The sequence below is a fragment of the Vanessa atalanta genome, chromosome 8 (assembly GCF_905147765.1).
Source record: "Vanessa atalanta chromosome 8, ilVanAtal1.2, whole genome shotgun sequence".
Lineage (NCBI taxonomy): Eukaryota > Metazoa > Arthropoda > Insecta > Lepidoptera > Nymphalidae > Vanessa > Vanessa atalanta.
Genome location: NC_061878.1, coordinates 8381004 through 8405518, shown reverse-complemented (window position 1 = coordinate 8405518; position 24515 = coordinate 8381004). Strand labels below are relative to the sequence as shown.

At 30.9% G+C, this 24515-nt stretch overlaps 1 protein-coding gene across 2 annotated transcripts in view; it reads left to right on the top strand.

Annotated features, from left to right (window-relative positions):
• The window catches only part of LOC125065570 (putative inorganic phosphate cotransporter), a 47596-nt gene that overhangs the window by 3475 nt on the left and 19606 nt on the right, over positions 1-24515 (top strand). The window contains exon 1 of one of the 2 annotated variants that reach the window (XM_047673252.1): positions 23321-23558. The exons of the other annotated variant lie outside the window; for it this stretch is intronic. Coding sequence (XP_047529208.1) covers positions 23525-23558 — 34 coding nt within the window. The 5' untranslated portion in view covers positions 23321-23524. Of the gene's footprint in view, positions 1-23320; positions 23559-24515 lie in introns of those variants that run through there. 2 annotated transcript variants of the gene reach the window in all.

Here is a 24515-nt window from a genome sequence, read left to right as displayed (position 1 = left end):
AAAAAAAAAAAAAAAAAAAAAAAAAAAAAAAAAAAAAAAAAAAAAAAAAAAAAAAAAAAAAAAAAAAAAAAAAAAAAAAAAAAATTTTCAAAGTCTAAATAAAATAAAAGTCAATTGTAAACTATTGTTTTCATACTATAACAACAAAAATATTATTGTTATTTGAAACAGCCTGGAGGCGATCATCTCACTCCCAAGGTGTGCAATCAACTAATAAGTCATTAGTGTCGTAATATCCTTTAGCACACGAACGCTCTTTAACGATTCTTTTAAATTTTACAATTGAATATTTTTAAACGTTCTTTGATCCTGTTGTAAAAACGTATACACTGCCCCACAAAAGAGTTACTAACCTCGTGTAATCGGCTACTCGGAGTAATAAGTTTATGCTTGTTCCGAATATTAATAGTATGTATCAAAAATAAATTGAGAAGCGACAGTCATTATTTTAATTTCTTTAAATGTAGATTTTAACGAATCTTTTGGGCCCAGGTTATATATTGCACGAATAGCTCTCTTTTGCAATACAAAAACGGTATTAATATCGGATGCATTACGCCAGAGTAGGATGATATAAGACATTATACTGTGGAAATAAATAAAATACACTAGGTAATAAAGTCATATTTTTTTACCGCGTAGGCTGCAGAGCTGTGTCTATTCGTCAATCCATTTATATATTGGGGCCCGCATTGGTTGGAGTTTTGTAATACCATTTTAAATTGCAATACCTCCTTTTTTGAAGTTGGTTATAAACGAAGTAATTTGTTCTTATTAGATAATTTACTTTAGCTAGTATAAGTGTTCTATGGTTATTTCCTTTCAACGTAATGACTATACCAATTAAATAAGTTATTTGTGATTTTTTTACACTGTGAATGACATTTTGTGCCTATTACATTTTTGTATATTATAAATTAAATAATGTTTTATATTTTATTTAGTTACCTATATGTAACGTTAATATTACAAATTAATACACTATTAATATATTTTTTTATCTTGCATCTTTATCACAGCATAACTTGTTAGCATAGATTGTTGCCAATCTTAAACTTGTATTTTAACTTTTTTACAGATGTAATAAATAGCATAATTATCAAACTGAAACAAATAATGATAAATATAAAATCATAATATGATGAATATAATAACTTTCTAAACAACAAAAAAAACCTTTAAGATTTAATTTATGATTAATTTTCACTCGTATCCATACTGAATTTAAAATTTTAGTAGTTATATATATTCGATTTTCAAAAATAGTATTAAGATTATTTGCAAATTTTTTTTTTTATAAACAAAATATGCAAAGACACAAGGCATTGAACTTTACGTAAATATATGAATAATTCATAATTAATTATGTTAATGAAGTGGTTTCATATTCGTTAAACTGATCGTCGTCACCAAGGCCCCATATCACCCTGTTTGTTTATATAATATTCTGAGCTTTTTATATAAAACATTTAACCTTTTTTACTTATAATAACGAATTCTTAAGTACGAACAAGACAATCAATATTTTTAAAAAAATACGTCGTAGTCTAATGACCTTATTTTTCTGGCCTTATATTTTAGAATTTAACATTAAGGAAATAATTTATTTTTTAAATAATAATGCTGGTACTACCAGTAACTATTGTTAGACAATATTTAGTCATATTGAGTTTTTAATATGCAATTTCCTTATATAAATGTTTTACTTTTATTATTTTATATCCTCCATGTTGGTGGACTGGTAAATGAGCCATCTGATAGTAAGTGGTCACCACTGCCCAAGGACATTAGTTTCTTACATTACCAAGATGATATGTCCCTTATCCCGGATCAATCACCCTTCAAACCGGAACACAACAATACCAAATAATTGACTTTGTGAAATCCCATCTGGGTAGTAGTACCTTTCCACTAAACATACCTTCTAGCGGCAAACTTCAATACTTAGTGCCTTTGATTTGCGGCTTGAAGTAAGGGTCAATCAGTGATATTACTGGCACATAACATATTAGTTTCCGATGTTGATGGCGCCTTGACGATATTAGGCATGGAATTGCCCATATTAGGTTGCCTATTCGCTAACTATTATAAATAAATAAAAAAATATATTATTGTCTTCAGTGACATAACCAATCTTCGGTATAAAAAAAGTGAATAATTCATCAAGTGTAACGTCGGTAAAAGTATATAAACTGTAATTTTCATGTCAAAATCTCAAGTGAAATTAGTATAACGCTACATTCAAGTTACCTTACCGAGTCAGTAGCAAACGAGTCGTAATATAGGAGGCTAGGAGCGCGGTAGCCAGACAGTCTGCCGCGCCTACTGCCATTATAGAGCCGCTAGCAAAACCTGTAATTACTAATTACCTGAACCGCATATACATTAAGCTAACAAGATAAGTACCTAACAATTAAAAAGAAATTGAAAACAAATAAATGAAAAAAAAAACCAATATTACAGTTAGGAAGCAAGTAGATAAGTTTAATATAATTTGCCTGTATGCACTTTTTTAGTTTTATGATTAATTGCATTTTTGACGTTATCACTTTAAGTCGCTTTGTAAAAACAAGGTTAACCTATATTGATAAGCCTAGACAGAATTAAACGAAACACCAAATGGTGAACACAGACTGTTGTATTGAACAACTACTATTTTGGAATAAATTAATTATTAACGAGTATAATAATAATATATAAAAACTGTTTAAAAATATAGGTAAAAAATAATATCTTTATCAATTTTAATTTGCTTGTATATGCCCATCGTAAGCATAACAAACGCTCAAAGGTTGCAAACAGTGTTCTCTTCCCCCTATCCCCAAAGATTTTTAACAGACCTTCTGGGGCTTCCAAGACTTGCTCATCACCGGCGAGGTGCCTCCAATGTGCGTTGCCCGTTTTTTTTAATACCCTGCACCTTGGATTAAGACGGGCCTGGCTTATATACAGTTATCTCGCGATAATCCTACAAATATGTTACAGGGCGGTGATTGAAATGGTCGGTCTACAGAGTAATATCAACGAGTAGGTATTCCAGAAGATTTTTGTCGAATACCTTATAATCCGCCAAATTACATAGCTACTATATCGCGAACAAGTCACACCATGTAAAACATTCACTTATTACTTGGTCATAAGGATTCGTTCAAGTCTGTTTTTTGGTATCCACTCATTACATATTCTACCGCCAAACAGAAATACAAAAAAATATTGTATTCCGGTTTGAAGGGTGAGTAAGCCAGGATAACTAGGCAAAGGCACAAGCTACATAACATCTTAGTTCCGAATGTTGGTGGCGCATTTGCGATGTCAGGAATGGTTAATATTTCTTAAGTACTAATTAATATTGTCTACAAGAGATAGTGACCACTTACCATGAGGTACTTACTAGTTTATCAATATTCGGATATACTTAACACTGAATATGGTTGTTCAAATTAACTTATTTTACTGACTGACAGTTAGAATTCGCGGGTCATTTTTTGGAAATGAAATGAAATTGTTAGTAACAATTTAACTTAACAGTTTTTGTATTGGTAATAATTTAATTAATTATAATATTTTTCGTTGGAGATTATTATGATTATTTAGCGAGACAATAGCACAAGACAACCGGGTAAGAATCTATATCATGTATATAATGAAAGACTATAATATAATAAAATATATCGTAACATCAAGAGTAAAACTATTTGATATGTTGCTTAAAGCAGAAAGAAAGAACATTAATTTATAATTATTTTTATATAGCTGATCCTTGTTTAATTGCTCTAGTTAGGTAGCCTGGATTTTTAAAGTATCCTGGAATTTACTTTAATTATAATTAGTTAAAAACTTCGTTAAAATATTTATCCAGTGAAAGGCGTTCAGTGGCATGGGCGTACATAGTTTAACAGTGTAATCGTGTGCGGGCTAAAGCCATACCTAAACGATTTGTTCTAAATACTTTAACTTCATCGATGTGCTGGTTGTAACGCCTCAGTATTTCTCATTTACTATGTAAACGGAACTAGCGACCGACTTACTATGAAATTAACCCATTTTTTCTTACTTCAATATCTCTCATAACATTGTTTAATTTTAATTAAGTTTTTTTTTACATTTTCATTTGACTTATGGTGGCGAAGTATTTATTTAGCATACTGACATGATTTTTATTGAGTGCAAACTTTTTGCGAGCCATTAATTACCATTACATAGTTTATCCCATACATGGAACTAATTTACTGGTATTATCAAAAGAAAAAAATATAAAAAAAAGCTTTTTTTTTTCAGAAAAGGTAGAAGTAGTAATTTGACTCGACTTCATATTCCTGTCTTTTTCTTTAAAACCGGAATAAAAATTAATAAAATCTAGAAAATACATACTATATTCCTGTTGACTGTAGTTTTTTAAATTGGTACATATAAAATGTTTTAAAATACTTTGTATTCCATATTTTTTTTTAATTTACTATAGATATAGGTAAAAAGATCACATTGGTCATCTTAAAATTTCCACCGTGTATTATAAACATCGTTTTACATAACATTACCCTCAATAGACATTTGACCATGGTCTGAATTTTGAATAAAATGCAAATATTCAAGGATGGTACATTATTCAGCTTTGACAGGAAATATTGAAATCATAACATTGAAAATGAGACGATGAAAATGAAAATGAGAGATGATGTTGAAAAAGAGTAACTACTAAGATTCTTGCCGGTTCTTCTCGCTAGCATCTACATTCCGAACCGGTGGTAGCTTTACTTTAAATAGTTTGTTAAATGACGATTCAAAAGTGCTTGTAAAAGCTTACTTGAATAAAGTATATTTTGATTTTTATTTTGATTTTTATTATGCACAGTGTATAATAAGGGCACGTAAATATTTCACTGCTGGGCAAAAGTATCCACTTGTTAATTGGATCTAGGTTATGTTAAAATCTGAACCCAATTCAGAGGACTGCGGCCTATATTTTTTAAGAACATAGCGACCTTCTAAAACAATATATTTTTACAAAGAATAATCCTCGCACCTGCAGTTACACTGTCTCACTCACCAATCAAACCGAAACACAACACCCACACGGACTTACACGAATCCCTATCAAGTGACTAATTCATATAATTATTAATTTAGATTTAATTTCAGTTCAAAAACCTTATGAGAATTTTACAAGTATAATTAATAAAATTGTAAAACAAATGGAAGTTTTATTTCCTTATAGGTAAGCCTGTTTGTTGATTATAGAAGAGACGTCTGGGGTTATCTGGGGAAGAGACAAACCTGTTAGATTTTCTTCATCTCCGTAGACGCCAAACGTAGGAAATGTCAAGTCGAAAGTTAATATAGTGAAACCGTAAATATACTATTTTGAAAAGGTTCGATGATTTGAAGTCTATAATATATTTTTGGAAGGGTGTGTCATGAACCCTATGACCCTCTCGCACCACGCCTATTTACACGCCCGCATCGCTCCCTGTCAATTAATTTTTACTAAGTAATCATTTTTATGTGAATTATTAAATTTTATATAGTACCCTTTGTACTATTCCCGAGCGTATTTGACCTATATACTGAAATTTAATTTAATACGTAATTTGAGTGTGATAGACTAATAAACAAGGATAGGTAGAGTATACAAATATTAGGAAAATTATTGGACAACTAAATATAAATATCCGCAATCTTCAACTCAGTGGTCAGCTTCTAAGCATTAACAAGGTCAGTTTAATTATTACTCGTTGAAAATATTTGTTGATAAATTCACAACACTTTTATATTTCTTCGCGTTCTTTGTGCAAATAACACTTGCTATGATTCTTGTCTAAGAATTTCGAAGCGAGACGTTTGAAATAGTTGAAAAATAATCTAAATACTATATGTATATAGCTATACATGCAACTACCTTCATATAAGAAGTGTATTATGCGGGAGTTTGTCCATTTAATTGTAAATTAAAATATATTATTTAAAGTCCACAGAATATCTCACTTATAGTATAGTAATAAGTTTAGTCTAATTAATGCGAATAATCTTTTAAACCACAAGAGAGTTAAAGCAAAATAAACAATTTTATCATTGTACTGACGCGATATCATTGGTCGAATTCTTAAATACTTTATAATACTTGTTATGGCTTCACGAAACTTGGTTTGGTCTTGGTTAAATTCAATACATGACAATTCAAGTGATTTTTTGACCTTGAATAGAGTATATTTTTATTTAAGTAAAACATATTTCTTAAGATAATTTTATAGTCTAGTAATAGTAGGCAACACTGAACTTCACAAGGTTCATTATAATTCGTAATGCCTCTTGGGAATTTATGAACACATAAAAATGTTATTTCGACGTATTGTTTATGTAAATTAATCATATTTCCAGTACATTTAACTTCTGTCTAGTATAGTTTTCAAATAAAAAGTAAATAAAAAGCAGTTACCTTTTCCCGGGCTTCCTTTATTAGGTAGCAAACGCCACTATACGTCCTGAGTTTCAATGCCGGCTGTTGAGCAACTTGTCTTAAAAGCCTTAAAAAATCTCCGGAAAAATGGGCAGCAGGAATCGAAGTCCATAATTAATTTAATAAAGTACCACATAAGCGAAACCAGATAGTTTTAATCAAATCTGCTATTCCCAAAAATGTAGATGGTCAACGAATAAATTCTCTAAGCCGTAAATACCTACTTGCGTATTTTTGTAAACTATATATAACACATTTATCATCTTGGCATTTTGTACTGATGGAAAATATAATGCTATACTCTCTTTATTAAAGATATAAACCCAATACAAAATAATACAGTTAAAAATACTTAGGAAAGAGACCACAATGTCAATAAAAACCAAATTATATAAATTAATTAATGACAATTTATAATATACACACGTATCGGGTCTATTTTTTATTCTTCTCCTTGTGTATTGAGCACCAATTTTTAAATATGAAACATCCAGATTCTCGGTCAACGCACATAGAATCTCATCGCTGAAGACATATGACCGACTCCAAAAAACCACAATTCGCGACCTTATGATCGCAAAAAAAGTGCTTTGGCTTTAGCAAACATGTCCAACGCGCTGCAGTGCCATGGCAACTTCGTCAGGATTACGATATGCGTTAAAAAAATATATAACCGGATTTTATGCATAATATCACCTTGGTTTTAGTTTTTGGCGCTTCTGTCAGTTTTGACAGACAATGTTTGAAATAACAATAGTAGATAATCTTTTACTCTTCAATTCCTGTAAAATCAAAGATTCAAACATCAATAGTTTGTTTCATTTACTCCTGTTTGAGGGTGAGCCAGCAGAGTAGTTGCCAGTTAATTACTCTGTCGATATTTAACGCAGGTCCTATATTTAACAAAAACTCACTATAATATTAATATAACCGTTGAGCAATGGAAGATTTATCCTAGCACATGCGTAAATACTTGTGAAGCGAATAAAATTCTTTAACTTATTAAAAATGCTCACACCGCATAGAATTAATTTAACATAGAATGACTATAAACTATATTGATTTAATATTTGTATATAAAAATCCGGTTTCGCTCGGGTAAAATAAAATATAAAATTAAACAAATTCGGTTTAACATTTAATTTTGACTATTGTTGTTACATTTTGACAATTTCCCCGATTGATAAAATTGATCTGGTAAATTATTGTGAAATATATATATACATATATTAGGTTTTGTTTAAAGTTAATTGTATAAATCGCCTTTAATAAAATCAACCATGCGACATTAGCATTGGTACGGTCTTTAAATAGTCAATAAAATTTTATTTTTACGAAACATTTTAGAGAAGTAAAGAATTTAATTATATTAAATTTATTTAAGGTCAATGCCTCATGCCATGCTTTATAATTTATATTACAAGTATAGAACATAGTTGATATGAATTAAATAACAGGATTTAGGAGTTTGGTAATCACTAATGTTTTTAAACATAAATTTTGCTCAAATGAAATATATTAATAAAAAATAAATGTATTAATGTAAATTTCAGTAACATTTTTAGCTTATTTCTTTAAAATTACCTGATTCAACATATAACATTAGTGTTAATTTAATTAATAACTTTACATTAACATCAGATTTTAAAGATTTTTTTTAGATATAATAAAAATAATGTATGATTTTAAAGAAGCTTGAATATTCAGCGTGAAAGTAACTCTGAATGTAACGCTTTCTCGGCCAAACCACTAAACCGAATTTGATAAAATTTGATATGAAACAAGCTTGAACCAAAAGAGAGGACATAGGCTTTTTTCATGTTTAACACCTGCAGAACGAACCCTTAAACGCGAAGTCGTCGACGACTACTATAAAATAAATACATACTGCATATAGACAAAAATTTAGTAGTAGTCCAGAATATTTTTGATACTTGTACCATTTGTGTCATGTTACGAGTATGATGTAAGTACGAAGATTTTCGTGTGACGCTATATTGCAACCACTGCTTCGGATACACTGCAAAGCAATTTTATTCTCATCGCACATTTGATTTAATGTAATGCGACGTAGTCCCTGTGCCTCAATACAAAACACGATCTTTGGATCGTGTCGTGTCGTGACTTCATGTTTTTCTGTATCTTCTATCGTCTGATGGCTAGTTAATAAGGCTGCAGATCCGGGCTCGCATTTAAGGGCGAATTATTGATCGCTATTGAAAGTTAGCAATGTTAAAACTCCTGTGCCGCAGATGTTTAGTGAAGTCATTGGTCCTATATCTGATATATATGTATCTCTGTCGTATTGCCGTTCCATTGGGAAAGATTGTTAATAGCCCTTTAATATAACCTGATCCGTTTCCATTGGACTTTAGCCGTAATATCATAAAACTTTAATTTAGTATTAAACTAATTTAACAGCCTGTATATATTCCTCTGTTGGGCTAAGGCCTTTCCACCCTTTTTACTCCTTTTTAGAGGTAAAGCCACCGTGGAGCTCCAATGCGGATTGGTGGGTAAACATGTGGTAGAATTTCATTGAAATGAGACACATGCAGGTTTTCCTTTACCGCAGAGCGTCAGTCGAATTATAAACAAAAATTAGGCACATGGGAATTTAATGGTATGAACCTGCATTAATTCATTAGACTGTTCATTTGAATAACGATACCAAAATAATCATGTCAATATTAACCAATTTAATTTCTTATAGATATTGCATCAAAAATGTAGGCTATTGTTACAATAGAGACGAAAGTTTAACTGGTGCCAACAAAAAATTCAAGAACACGTTTTATTAGGAAATTTACAAAACTAAAGTACCTATTATTCGAGCTAATCATAAACTTCTTAACAAAAGTTAAGAAACAGCTTGCGAAAGAAAAATGTTTATTTACATTATGTTAAAGTTGAAAAAATTATTATAAATATAACACGCTTTTCATGAAGGCTTAATTAATATTGACTGCGTAGTAAATTATCAAAGAAGTGATTCTAAAATACAATTTTCAAATCCAAAGAGAATCAAATAAGATTAATCTATACATATAATAAAATTGGTGTGTCTGTTTGTAATATTAAAATAACCCATTTTACTAAATGCATTTGTATTTATACACGGTACATATACCAAAAAAAAAAATTTTTACAATTTTTGTCTGTCTGACTGTCTGTCTGTCTGTCTGTTTGTTCCGGCTAATCTCTGGCTAAACCGATTTCGACGGGACTTTCACTGGCAGACAGCGGATGTAATAAGGAGTAACTCAGGCTAATTTTATTTTAGAATTATATACTCTATAATATCTTAAATATAATCCTATATTTTATTATATATGGACAAAAGATAACTACACGCCAACTTATGCGTCCAATTTTCTAATAATACTTAAAGCAATGTACCGAAATGAAAGGTAAATAATTCTTAAATCTAGACACGCGGTAGCGTGTCAGCCAAGTTCTAGTAACAGAACTGGCGTGCAGCACCGTGTGTAATATTACACGAACCATTTGGAGCCACTTTTGACCTCCTCATAACTCAAAAACTATTTGACATAAATGTGTCAAATTTGGCTCATATATTGAGACTCGCGAGATACATATGTGTTCCAAATTTCATAAACGCATCTCAAATGGTTATTTAAATATTAACGTCTAAAAATCGACATTTTTATCACTGACTGACCTATAGATCAAAACTATAACCTACTTCCAGGTGACCTAGAAAGTTGAAATTTGGCATGCAGGTAGATAATTAGGCCAATATAAAGGAAAAAATCTGAAACTGGTAATTTTTTATCATTTTATTATAATTTTTCATTTTATTGGGTCTATAGTAACACTTATATACTTAGTTCCTGTAATAACCGTAATAAAAAAAATGATGTAAGAACCAACAATCAAAACTTATGACAGCCGGTCTTAATGTGGATTTTAAGGTCTTCACGTGAATATATAACAAGTTGAATACCAGCCTTAAGTTTTTTAAATCCAAATATTTCCGTTTTATTACTTATTAGTATAGCCGACTTTGGTATTTATTACGTTACTAACTAGCATTTAGCGCACATCAATGGTGAAAAATCTATATATATATACTTAAAAAAATAATAATAATAGGCATTTCAGTACACGGCGCGCGACGTGACGCCGAAGCAGTGGGATAAAAGCGTTGTGATTAAACCTTAACGCGGACATGTCTGAGCGAATGGCAACCGCGCTCATAAGAATTATTTCAATGCCTTCTAATGGAAGCTACCTAGTCTATTCAACTGCATATTTTTTGTTTGAGTATACTAGTATACAACAATAAAATAGGTTTCGTGAGACTGTAGTAGAGTATGTATATCGTAACTGGAATGATTTAAGTTTGTACTCTAGCGCTACAAACGGGGATCCTTATTGCTTGGAAGAACAGTATCGAGCGAGCATGCTGATGTCAGCAAAGGACTGGTGAATGGGTCCAATGAAAAAATAAAGAAAGTACATTGAGGACGTCGACAACAGCAATAGCGCACGTAAAATAACAATTCAATTTAAACATAATTTAATTTGCGAACTAGAAGCCAAACCAAGTTACAGATATTAAGTAATGTACATATATGTTCAAAGGAAACAATTCTCTATTTGCTTAGCATATTCTACTACTATACACAAATCACAAGGCCTTCACCTTGACGGTGCTCTTTTCGACATAGGCTCCTCTATATTAAGTAAAGAGCAGGCTTACGTTGGACTCTCCAGAGTTAAAACCTTAGATGGAGTACATCTTATAAATTTAGGTCCAAGTCAAATCAAGACACAAGAGAGCTCTATTGTAGAGTACAACCATCTGCGCACATTATACCACCCCTACTTGGGCAAATTAAGTATAAACAGAAAACGCGTAAAAAATATCCGGGCACTGAATGGGCAATTCACTCGAACATTTAAGAGGTACCTACAAGAAAAATAAGAACGTATAAAAAAAAAGACAATTATACCCCGTAAACATAAGAAAATAGAATAGCTTAACAAAAACCATTTGGTATTAATATTGTTATTAAGAAGTACCTACTAATAATAATTTATATACAAAAAGTAGTGATATCCCATCAAAAACATAAATGTAAAAATGAGAGCCAAGTTAAATATTATGATATATACCTTGGTTGTTGTCTTCAACGACAAAAGAAGTGAGATCTAAATTTGTGCCAAGTTAAATAGTCCTTTCTGAAATTTATTTATAACTACATAAAATATCATTTCTTCTTATAACTTGGGGTAATATATTGTTGCCTAAGGTCTGACTTGGCTAGTTCTCATATACAAATTATATTATAGCCTAAGGTCTGACTGGGCTAGTTCTCATATACAAATTATATTATAGCCTTCGTAAGTTCTAAGCCTTTTACAAATGAATTATAAACAGAAATTAAGCACGCAAATATTCAATGGTACTTGTCTGGATATGAACTCGCAATATCTGGTTAAGATTCATATTTTCTAGTGACTGGACCATCGCAGCTCTTAATGTACGTTAATACTAACTAAGCAATACTGAGCTGTCCTCCATTCTTCTTAGATGTTAGAGTTATAATTTGTAATTCTAAACATAAACTACAATTTGTGTTTATAAACATATAAGAAATAGCCAAGTCAGACCTTAGGCAACAATATATTACCCCAAGTTATAAGAAGAAATGATATTTTATGTAGTTATAAATAAATTTCAGAAAGGACTATTTAACTTGGCACAAATTTAGATCTCACTTCTTTTGTCGTTGAAGACAACAACCAAGGTATATATCATAATATTTAACTTGGCTCTCATTTTTACATTTATGTTTTTGATGGGATCTTTAACATTTCAGAAATTCGAGCAGGTTTTCTTCAGATATATTAATAATAACATGTTTAATAATAAATGAATACTTACTAAAGTAGTAACTGGATCGTTGGTCCAGTGGAAAGCACTTATGAGTTTCAAGGTTAGTGGTTATGTAAGGAATAGTTAAAATTTGATACCACGTCAATGTTTATGGGCAGTGATAATCACTGAGGAGACCTTAGCCCAGCAGTGGGAAATTAACAGGCTGTTAATGTTGTCTCATTTGGCGGTCCTCCTACTGATGCCATAAAAAAAAACCTTGCACACCGCTCTGAAGTCTCGCCTTGGAACCCGTCAATATTATCCCGTTATCAAACGTTGTTGGATTTTTCTCTTCAGAAATCTATAGTATACGTTATAATAACAGCAGAAGTAATCCTGTCTGTACCTACTGCACCTTTAAAAATACGTAAAGCCGTACTGCTCCTGATCCGAAGGTCGAGAGTCAATCCGAGAGTTAGATTGCTTTTCCGCTAGTTGCCAGCAAATAAAAAATAAAAATATTTAGCACCAAAGGTAAGGTACACCACTACTATATATTTTTATGTATAACTTAATAGATGTTATATTATGACGATATTGGAATATTTCATCATTATTATACAATGTTGATAACATAATAGCTGATTGTTTTTCGGTTTCCTTTCAGAAATAATACGAACCACAATGTTGTCATTGTTATTCTGTGATTTATGAACGAAGAATTATTATTAAAACGTAACATCTTCTTATTGTGTATTAAACTATAAAATTATAGTTTTCTAGTCGATTTAGTGCCTAGCTTATATGGCTACAGATGGTATGATTTTGGGCCAATAGAAGTTATTAGGTTTATTTGCCAGAATATTGCTTTGTGTTCCATTTGATGTTTGGATTTCATACAAAGTTGCTTATCGCTGTCAAAAATGACGTGTTGTTCAAAATTTTATTTATTTCTTTATCTGTCGTGTATTTACGCTACTATTGAGCACAATATGTTCAGCCAATGACACGTACCTACATAAAAAAGAGATGCTATATTATGTTATACCCTCTACAAAATAGCTTGATCTTTTTGTCAGATGTAATTTTTTCTGATCGACATAACTTAGCAATGACGAACATATTATTTTCTTAATTTAATGATTTTAAAAATTGTAAAAATATTTTAAAAAATACATATAATACAAAAGTTCCTAAAGATTCAAGTGTTATCCGAAAATTTTAAGACTTTCTATTATATATTATTCCTTCAAAGTAAAATTTAAATAGAAACACTGAAAATAATAGACGCTTGTACAATGTTACATCGGTCGGACGGTAGGGACGTGAATAACAGGCAGTAACTGCTACAAATATCGATTACAAAAATTCTTATTAAAGATCATTGTTAAGTTATTGTTAGGAACGAGGGTCCTTTTGGTTGAGGTCTCTTTGGCTAGTAGTTGCGGTCTTTATGGCTAGTCTAAACCTTTTTAGAAAAATAAGTAAAAAAAAATTGAATTCCAATTTGAATTATACATTCCATCGTTCCATCGACTGTTATAAATGTTATAATAGAATATATTTAATACAACAGTGATATCTAGAAAAAAAATATAATTAAATGAAATAATTAAAGGAACAGTTCATATAAATAATATAAAAACATAATTACACAAAATTGGGCTAGGAGGATTAAATCATAAACGTCACGGTAGCATGCGAAAGAGATTCTATAGTGCCTGTCGAAGAGACAGGGTACCGTTTTTTTTTTTTTAGTGGGTATTTCGACATAACGGGGCGCATTCGACATCCTGGGTACCGGCGTGGCGAGACCCACATGTGGGGGAAAGGTGCAACGAGAAACGAAAGCAAACATTCTGAACATTAATTAATTATCATTTGAACTTTGTTAATTTAATACTTTATTATGTAATTTAAAGAATGCTCAAAAACCTAATTGAAATATCCTGTTACAGTTTTACCTCACAATTATAATTGAAGGTTTTTCAACTTTCATTTTAAAACGATTTCAAGTTAAATGTATTCAGTTACTTTGTTAAACACAACATCAATAAATATTACCTTTGTTTCTCTTTTATCCATTAATAGATATTATAAAGACTTTTCAGGTTATTTACTTGGTGGTGGTTTTGTGCAAGCTAGTGGTGGTGGGGTATGTACCATCCACTCATCAGATATTGTATCGCCAAACAGCATTGTTGTGTTCCGGTTAAGGGTGAGTGATCCAGACACAAGGGACATAATCTTACTTCCCAAGCCTAATAGATATTTCTTACCGTGCTTATGTTTATGGGCGGAGTGGCCCCTTGTCATTGGGAAATTAATCCGGCTATCAATATTTCATAAAAATAATATAATATATTAATTATGCCATAGTCTTTTCTTTTATTATTTGTTTATGATATATAAGTGTTTACTATATTAGCAATAAGCGTCATACATATTTGTGTATGTGTCTTTGTGTGCTGTGAAGCGCGGAGGAAGGGAGCCCCTCTCTTAAATAGAAATTTTGCACTGTCATTTCTTAGTAGCCTCTCAATTCAAGTTCTCGTTAAGAACGTGAAGTCTCCTTGCTGAGTCAGTGAGTCGAGATCACTGAGCACATGTTGCTAAGACATTGCCTTTTGGCAAAAACGCCCCGCGCCGCATGTTCTGATTGTACTTATGTAAATAATTTTTTAGTTTTTTCAATTAAGAACATAAAAAATAGGTCTCCTCATTCATTTTTATAGAAATATAGACAAAAACTATATAACAATAATAGAAAAAATAACCGCATATAACAAAGGTCCAAGCCTTGGAGTAATGGTGCAAAACCTTGATTGAAAGTATAACACCTCGTCCTATTGCCTCCTCTGATGACTGGAGGACTGGTTTATTTTTTGCCCAGAAGATCGAACATGCAATACCACGAGGAAGTGCTGATAACATTCTTGCCGTCATTCTACGCGGTCATGATTTGTACAGTAACTATTTTTAATTTTTAATTGTAAATAATTAAGGCCTTAACATAAATGATTATTTATTAAATAAAATATATATATGAACGGCATATATAAAAAACTAATAACAAAATTATACTATATTCATATAATAACATTTACTGCTAAATTTAGTAAGAACTTTAATTATATTCGATTTGTTTTTGAAAAATAAATGTGTCAATATTGTTACCTTTTGTTAAGCCATTGTATTGTAACGTAAATGAGGTAGCTTGTTGACTTAAAGCAATTCTCTCATTCAAAAAAACTGACACAAAAACGAATTGGTATTTATGTTTTTTATTATTATTAAGGTAGCTATTCATAGAAATCATAAGTGGTTTTAAGTGTTCTGCAATATCTGCAAATTACAAAAGCAAATAATATATTCTCGGTTGATTTAAAAGGCTTATTTTTATAGCGTTTGTTTTTATGCTATTTGGAGATTAAACCGACATTACTATCAATATACTCGTAGCCTGTCTCGAATTCGGGTAAAATATATAAAAAAATCACGTCTCACTTCATCTTCTTGAAGTTGACATTTCGAAAAATCCTTTCTTACTGTATATTTACGTTGCGAAAATTTTGTCTATAAATTAACCTGTTAGGTATCTAGACTCTTATCTATTACTAGATCTAGTAAACTACTAGACTATTATCTAGACTCAATAGTTTTGGCGATGATAAAGCGTTGTTTGTTTTTATTTATTAAATTTTTCCATAGAGGTGTAGTCGGTGCGCTTGTTATATCAGTTTATTTATTATTGTTGTATCAATTTATGTCATTTGACGTTGTTTGCATTTAAGTGCCAAGCAGCATCACAAGCAGAATTTTTGAATTGCAAATTGATCTCGAAAATTTTGCATTTAACACTACGACGAAGACTTCTTCATTGACTCGGAGTCTTCGTTGAGTAGGATAAACGATTTTATAAGACGATCGTCGCGAAATTACTGTTACAGCTGTATACCTAATAATAATCGTTTCATTTGTACCTTCGCAAAGAATATTTATTTCGACCGCCGCTATTATTTTATATATAAAATAAATAATGTCGAAATTACTAAACCAAACATGTTTAAGAGTCTTTGTAATTTATTTTTTCTCGACTGATAAAGCGAGTAATAAGTTTTTGCTTGTCACGGATACGTTTTCAGATCATGTTTCTAATCTCAAAAAGATCCATTAATTGATTTCTCGACGATATATTCATAGATGTTATTTACTTTATTTTTATTTAACAACAACAGTAAAAAAATATCAACCAGTTTTGAATTTGTTTAAAATATAATTCAATGATAACAGTTACTACCAGTAAATGTCACTGCTGTGCCTCAGCTCCAATTGAGAAGTTTTGGAGCTTACTTCACCACGCTGCTCCATGCGGATTGGTTGATACCTACACATTTATCAAATCCACATCCGACTCGTACAGTTTTCACGATGTTTTTCTTCACCGCTGAGGTTCACACCCGGATAGGCATTGTTGATTTCTCATGTACTTAATTTGTGTTTATATAAGTGAAATTCGATATAAATAAAAAAATAAACAAAAGGGAAATAAATAAATAATCACTAATATTTGTTAAATAAATAATATTTAAATAATATAATCAATGCGTTAGTAAGTCTGTTTATTTATTTGTTTGTATTGTTTGTTTGTTTTTTCGTTACGCTTTCATGACTTAGGTACTGAAATAATCATGAGGCAATTTTGCAAACGCGTTATCAGGGTTACAGAAAAGGACACATGCCCCTTTCCTCTCGTTCGCAGGCAAAGCCGCAGATGTAAATTAGTACTCATTAATTATAAATACCCAACGATGTTTAAGTCCGGACACGTATTCATAACACTCAAATAACAATACATTGGTTGTGTGCCTGGTGTCTCTTTTATTTGTAAATAATAACAAAGATTTAAAGATAAGTACATCTTTATATATACTTTGTATCTTAATATTAATACTTTTATATTTGATATTGTTTTTGAATTTATTATTAAAAGAAAAGTTCGCTTAAAACACGTTAATATGTCAATTAATTACTTTAAATACATACACTTAAATAAAAATATACTTCGTAACAAGCACAGTATGCATATGTATATGTTTGTATCGTCACGATAGCATGAGTAAGCGATCCCGTGATGCCCCCCAAAGTAAAGACGGAGTCGGTACCGCTGGTATTTTTAGTGGGTATTCCGGCTCCTTCAGCGTCGGCGAACCCCACACAAGCGCCCCCCCCCCCCCCCCCTTAAGTAAAAGCGATTTTCCAGTGAAAAAAAAAGTGTATGTATGTATATCAATTGAAAATGGGAGAAAACCGGGTTATGTGGAATTGCTACCCACAAAAACCACTGCGATGGCCGTCCTTGGAAGAGCCTGCGTGATCGTCGACATAGCCTTATTATAAAATAGCCTTTTTGAATCAAATCAAAGACAATGAGATTTACACATAGTACATTGCCAGTTTTTAATAATGTGATATATTACTAACAATTTTACAATTATGTAATATTGGAAAATCATAAGAAAATACTCATATTCGTGAAGCTATTTTAAATAACTTTCAATTTTTGTAAATGTATTCGCCGAAAGTAATCGGTAAGTATGAAATTGGTACGTTCCAATAGCACGATGTGAATCGTATATTATGTCGAGACTAGTTACCAGTTATTGTAATTTGAGAAAGGTTATATCCCACTGCTCAGCCACATTCATCTATCCTCAGAAAGAGAAGCTTTCAGCGTTGTTCTCGAGTTAATTGGTGGATTAAAGTTGTGTGGTAGAATTTCATCCGACAACTGCAGATAACCTAAAAATGCTTACCTTTACACTGAGAACGACATGAATTACAAACGCAAATTAAGCGCGTGTGTGTGTAATCTTTATGAAGTGAATAGTCTTTATATACATCTTACTTCTACACTATCAAATACTTTATGTATTGAATTCTATAAGCAATTAAAATATTACTACCCGTTCTGGCTGCACGGGTGCAATTAATGATTATCACATGATACAGTTTTGAATAATGAGATGTAAATAAATTATACATATTTATATTCCAATCACAATTTTATTTTCTTTAATAGTTTAATTTGCTTGTATGATCAGATATTTAATGAATAAATGTATTTATTTAAATATATCCACAGAACAAGTAAATTTTAGCCTAAGATTGCGTGTTCAAGCCCAATGTACATCATAATCAAAATGGTGACTGTGCTTTATTGTATTAAAACATTTGTTCAAGTGCCTAGTATAGCTATAATATAATAAAACACTCTTTGAGAAGGCAGCGCGTTTGAATCGCAGTGGTTTTTGTGGCTTTTAACGAGGGACTTTTTTGAGACCAGGGTTCCAATGAATTTTGTAAGACTGAGTTTTATAAATAAATATTTATTGTTTATAAAAGATTAACACTTGTCATAAGTTCTACCGCAAAACAGCAGTACTTAGTATTGGTATGTTCCAGTTTGAAGAGTGAGTGAGCCATTGTAACTATAGGCACAAGGGATTGGCGCATTGTAGCAATGTCTATGGGCAATGGTACCATAAAAAAAAACGTCAAATATCACCGTGATCATTATTATCGTGTTTATTTGCGGTTGGCGCGAAGGTCGCTGTATAAGCCGCATCCAAGGATTTAAAAGACTATCGCCGGCATGCCTAATGTCAATTCAACCGCTTTAGTAATCCTTTAGCTGATATGTATCGCATCAACCTATATAGAACAAAAATCCGCTAATCGGCTCTTACTATAGCCACGGATTGATATAGATGATTTTATTCTACTCTAGTGTAACCACAAACGATAAAACAATTAAGAATATAATAATTATAGTTTTATAATATGAATACCCATATTTTAACATGCTGGTGTTAATTGTTGGTAGGGCTTTGTGCAACCCCGTCTGGGTAGGTACCACCCACTCATCAGATATTCTACCGCTAAACAACAGTACTCAGTATTGTTGTGTTCCGGTTTCAAGGGTGAGTGAGCCAGTGTAACTACAGGCACAAGGGACATAACATCTTAGTTCCCGAGGTTGGTGGCGCATTGGCGATGTAAGGAATGGTTAATATTTCTTACAGCGCCATTTTTATTATTTTGATTCTGATCACTTAGTCTGAATTTGGCTACATGTCATAGTAGATTGGTATGTAATTTGTAGGATTACAAGATATTCTTTAGGAAAAAAATCGGACAAATTCGATAGTCCGACAATGCCCTGCAAAACGGATTACCGGCGTCCACTGTATTTCGCCCTTTATTATATTCAAATATATATTCATAATTATATTTAGATTGTAATTTAATGTTTCAACTTTGTTAACGGAAATTTCCAAACTGATATGTTAAAGTTTAATTTATTTAGCGTTGAAACTAAAGGAGAATATTCACCGAGAACTTTAGCACGCCAATAGTTGTAATGTTACAAACAGCAATTCAATAGTTCGATTGCAATACAGTATCGCAGTTTTCAATTGACGTATTCACTGTTGTTCGTAATCATTCGTTCATCGAATGTCAAATGTATATTCTCGTCTATGAAATAACATTACATGGAAATAGTACTTAGTGAGTATTATCCTTAAACTCAAACACTATTTGTCGTGACTTAGAGCCGTGCACTAGTGACCACAAATGCTATTTAGAACTCCTTTACTTGGTAATAGACACTTGAAGTGTCTGCTTGGATATTATTATCTAAAATTGTAAAAAAAAAATTGTGGAAAAAAGTATCAAAACCGGTCTTGTGTTGTTCTTCTACTATAATAATATATAACTCGCTCGCTGGTCTAAAGTGTTTTAGTCTTTACAATTATCGTAAAAAAATATGTAGGATAAAGTTATTTGTTAATTAATTGTTACAAACAACTCTCGAAATTAATTAATAACGTTTTTATTTATTGGTTAAGTTAAGCAATGAATGTTAAATATACTGTAATGTAAGATAAAGTTATAACAATGCTCTAGGTTCCAGCGTATCCAGAAGTGAACCTTAATTTTCCCGCCAATGTTTTTTTTTTAATAATGTTGCCCACTTCGAAAATCTTGGTGACAACAAATATAAAGCGTATTTGTATAATATTATGACGGAGCTATCCATGTCTGATATTTTATTTCAATGTGTTAACAAAACAAATTGAGCCCTGAACTTCTTTATTGTATTTCGTTATAACAGTTTGCATCACCCAATAATAAATTCCATGCACTAATGTAAAGTATATTCCAACAAGAGGACAAAAGACAAACAAACAACATTTGGCATCGAATTGACGCAAGGTCGCGATAGTACAATCTATGATATTCATTATGGATTTGCAAAAAAATACAGCTGTTATCGGAACTTTGGATGTGAAATTAAAGTTGATATAAGTAGTATATATTAGGAATAGTGTTGTTGTAAATATGAATAAAAAACTGTTTGTAGTGCGCAATATAGCCAAGTTATTATCAAAGGACATAGAATAAGTAAATCTAAGGTTTACCTATATACCTTCTTCGATTGAATATAGCTTCATATATCTGACAATGAAAATATCCTATTAATGTCGCATTATCAAAAAAACATTCCTTAATATTTTTCTTATTTATGTAAATTAAAGTTTCATACAAATCGGGCAAAAGGTACGTAGAATTATTGATGATTTGGACAAAATGATTACAAAGGACAAATTATCGTTTATAAGGAAAACACTTAAGTCTTTTTGTACACAATGTCGAGGAAAAGAAGAGATTGCTAATAATAAATATATTTTATACACAATAACAAAATATGAAAAATAATATTTTGATTGTATTTCGTATGGAATAAGTTAACTTTGGAAATTATCGATATTTACGTGACACGTTGATTTATATTACAGTGGCCTACGTCCCGAATTCGTACAGGAAAAGTGAATATTATACACAATTTGTTGTTTTTAAATAAACAAATATTTTAATGCAAACACGCAATCTAATCTAAGCAATCTATCTCATTTCAGTGCCATACGGCATATGACATATTTTTTCTTCTCTAGTTTGCGAGTCCCTTTATATTAAAAAATTTTTTTTTTTAAATCTCAACTAACACCCCGAGGCCCTGATCACTAGTAAAATTACCTTAATAAAATTGCCTAAAGCTAAACCATAATATTGTCAAATTTTTGCGGCTATGAGGTTTATCAGTTACCCTAAATGTCAATCAACACAGTGATTTCTATAAAATAAGCATGTACTCTTACAATAAAAAACATATCAATAGTGCAACCATGGGTACAGCTAATATTAAATATTATATAAAAAAGTTAACTGATATGAAACCTTTTCGGTAATGCTTTTTAAAAAACGACGTACAACCTTAATATATTTTATTAAAAATAAACTTCGCATGCGGACGTTTTTCGCCTCGGCCTTATTTTTAGTTTTTTTTATTTATAAAATTAGATTTACCTAAATTTTGTTTGGAATTTAAATAATAAATGCCACATTCTTGTGTATAAAACTTGTCTTCGTTTAAGTGTAATGTCATTACAATACATCGTCTGTATCTACGTACAATCAATAAATGTTATCTTTAAAATAATTTAATATCTTAAGCGATATTTATATATGTATAATTAAAAACCTCCTATAGGTTCTAAAATCATTTATTCGATCGCTAAACTTATATATATTACAGTATTCTGGTTTTAACCATGAGTGAGCCATTTAAATTAAAAGTACCTATAAAATATCATATCAGATGGTTGCTGGTGCGTTTACGGTGTAAGAAGTGGGGTTTATTCCCATCAGTGCCAGCCTCTATGTGATGCTGATGACAACGATGACAATTTACTATGAGGTTGTGAATACGTGAATCTTAATAGAATATTAAGGGTTCATATCCAGGCAATCTCTTTTAATGTATTTAACCTGTGCTATAATTCTTCGTATAATCAGCTGTGAAGCTAAACGTCGTAAGGAAATATCGATGTGTCAGATCAAATTGGTATTAAATAGATAAATAAGCTCCAAAACGAATCTTCAAGCAGAGAGAAGCCTCGGTCTTCAAAAGTGCGACAAATACAAATATCAATTTTATCATTACCGAACCGTTTACACTGGAACTCATTTATCCAAAATTGAATGCAGTTTGCCGCTAAAATTACTGGCTGTTACCACTACAATATGACTGTGATACTCTACATTCCAAACAAGGATCCTTAAGGATATATTTTAATATAATACAAATTGATTCAAGGTTTATCACTGTAAAAAGGTTATATCTATAATAAAATTGATAGCGGAAGAATTATATTATAATCGAATCTAAAATCGTTTGTCCTGACTGACTATCAAAGCATGGCTAAGCACTACTGGAACTAGAAAGCTGAAATTTGTAACTTAGGTTCATTTTGTAAAGTAACCATTCTCTGAGAAAGGATTACAGGATTTAACTTTAAGGGAAATGGAAGGGGGGCGGGACTTTATAATATAAAATATTCATAACTTTTTAGAAAATTCTTGTAAGTATATTTATCTATTAATAAAAAAAACAGTTTTAATAATTATTAACTGTAAATATGTAAAATCTGGTGTAACCATTAAATTACTTTATTGATTAAGGAAAGTAAACGATTATTCCGCTCGAGTACACATTAAAAGTAATAAAATATGCACCGTGCATAATAACTGTATGTTTACACAACATTATTCAAATGCGATTTTAATAACAAACACCATTATAACAATAGGTCAACATCGGTCATATGATTGAATCAGACAACGATATCACTGAAATAGAATGATCCTCACGTCCGGGTAGTAAAAAAACACACTCATTTCTTTCTACACGCTAAACTTGACCGAACAAAGAACAGGTTCGATACGGAAGTGTGTCAGTGACATAACATCTGGGTTGTTGTAATAATTAATAAATATTATTTTTTCTCTAACGATGTCATTTTAATCTTATCCCGGTAATCGCTGGTGAGGCAGGACGGACAAGGTATATAGAGGCAAGGTGAGTGTGCGGCCGGTTGATTGTGAGGCAGTGGTGGAAGCGCGCACGACGACGCGACGCGAACGCGCGATAAAATACGTTCTCGACACATTCGATCCCAGTACAATTTAAAAAGCTTGTGATATTATTATTTACTTTAGTTTTTAGATATATTTAAATAGGTTGACTTTGTAATAGACATTACGAAAGCGAACATTGACATTGTGATTTTGTTAAGTGGTGGTAAACTGTATCCGAAATGTTGACCGGTTGGCAGTTCGTTCTTTCGAAATGTAAGTGTCCGTATTTGTTACAATAAATGGAATAATAAATTTAATAAATCGACGTTCCTGTATTAATGTTTTATAGAAATTAATATTTTTTTATAATCTTATTGGGACAAATATAATTATATATAGTTATCGGATTTTTAATAACGATTAAGTGCTTTCTCGACTGTGTCTCGTCTTTATTATACTTAAGATTACACAAATAATCCAAATTCAATAAAATTAAAAAAAATAATTAAAATAATATGTTCAATATTTTAAAAACTCTTACAAGTATCAACCAATTGTATATAATCTATATAAGTATACCTAGGTAAATACTCTACCATTAAAATTTTATGAAAAAACAAAAAAAAAACTAAAAATATATATGGCACGTACAGGTTTGGATGTGAAAGGAAATTTTGTGACATTTAAATTAATTTAATACTTAAAGCAAATTAAACGAATAGTAAATAAAACATCGTGTATCGAACAATAATTGTCGTAAATACTACCTTTTATTATATAATGCGTAGAAGCCTGCAATACGCACGTATCTTAATTAGTTTGTATAATAATAATTAATAAATAGTTGTCTAGATAATTTAAATCTTCTGAGGTTAGTTCCGTTTAAAAACTTATTGTAACAACCAGAATTATCAGTTTAATTTTCAGTTTATATAATTAAAAATAAAAATACTTTTTTGTTAAAAAATAATTATTTTAGAAATTAAATAGTAAATATTTTTTATTGAATTAATTGAGCTTTTCCCGGTTTAGTCTTGTTCGTAAAACCTACCTTTTGACATTAAACAGTATACGACCAAGGTCGAAGTAATTTAATTATTAATTATAACAACAAAAAAACAATTACAGGACGATTGTTCAAATATCATTGAAATTTCAAATGATTGTAGTTGTGATTATTGAATTATGTTCTTTTATAATTTTTATTCTTTATAATTTTTTATTTATTGA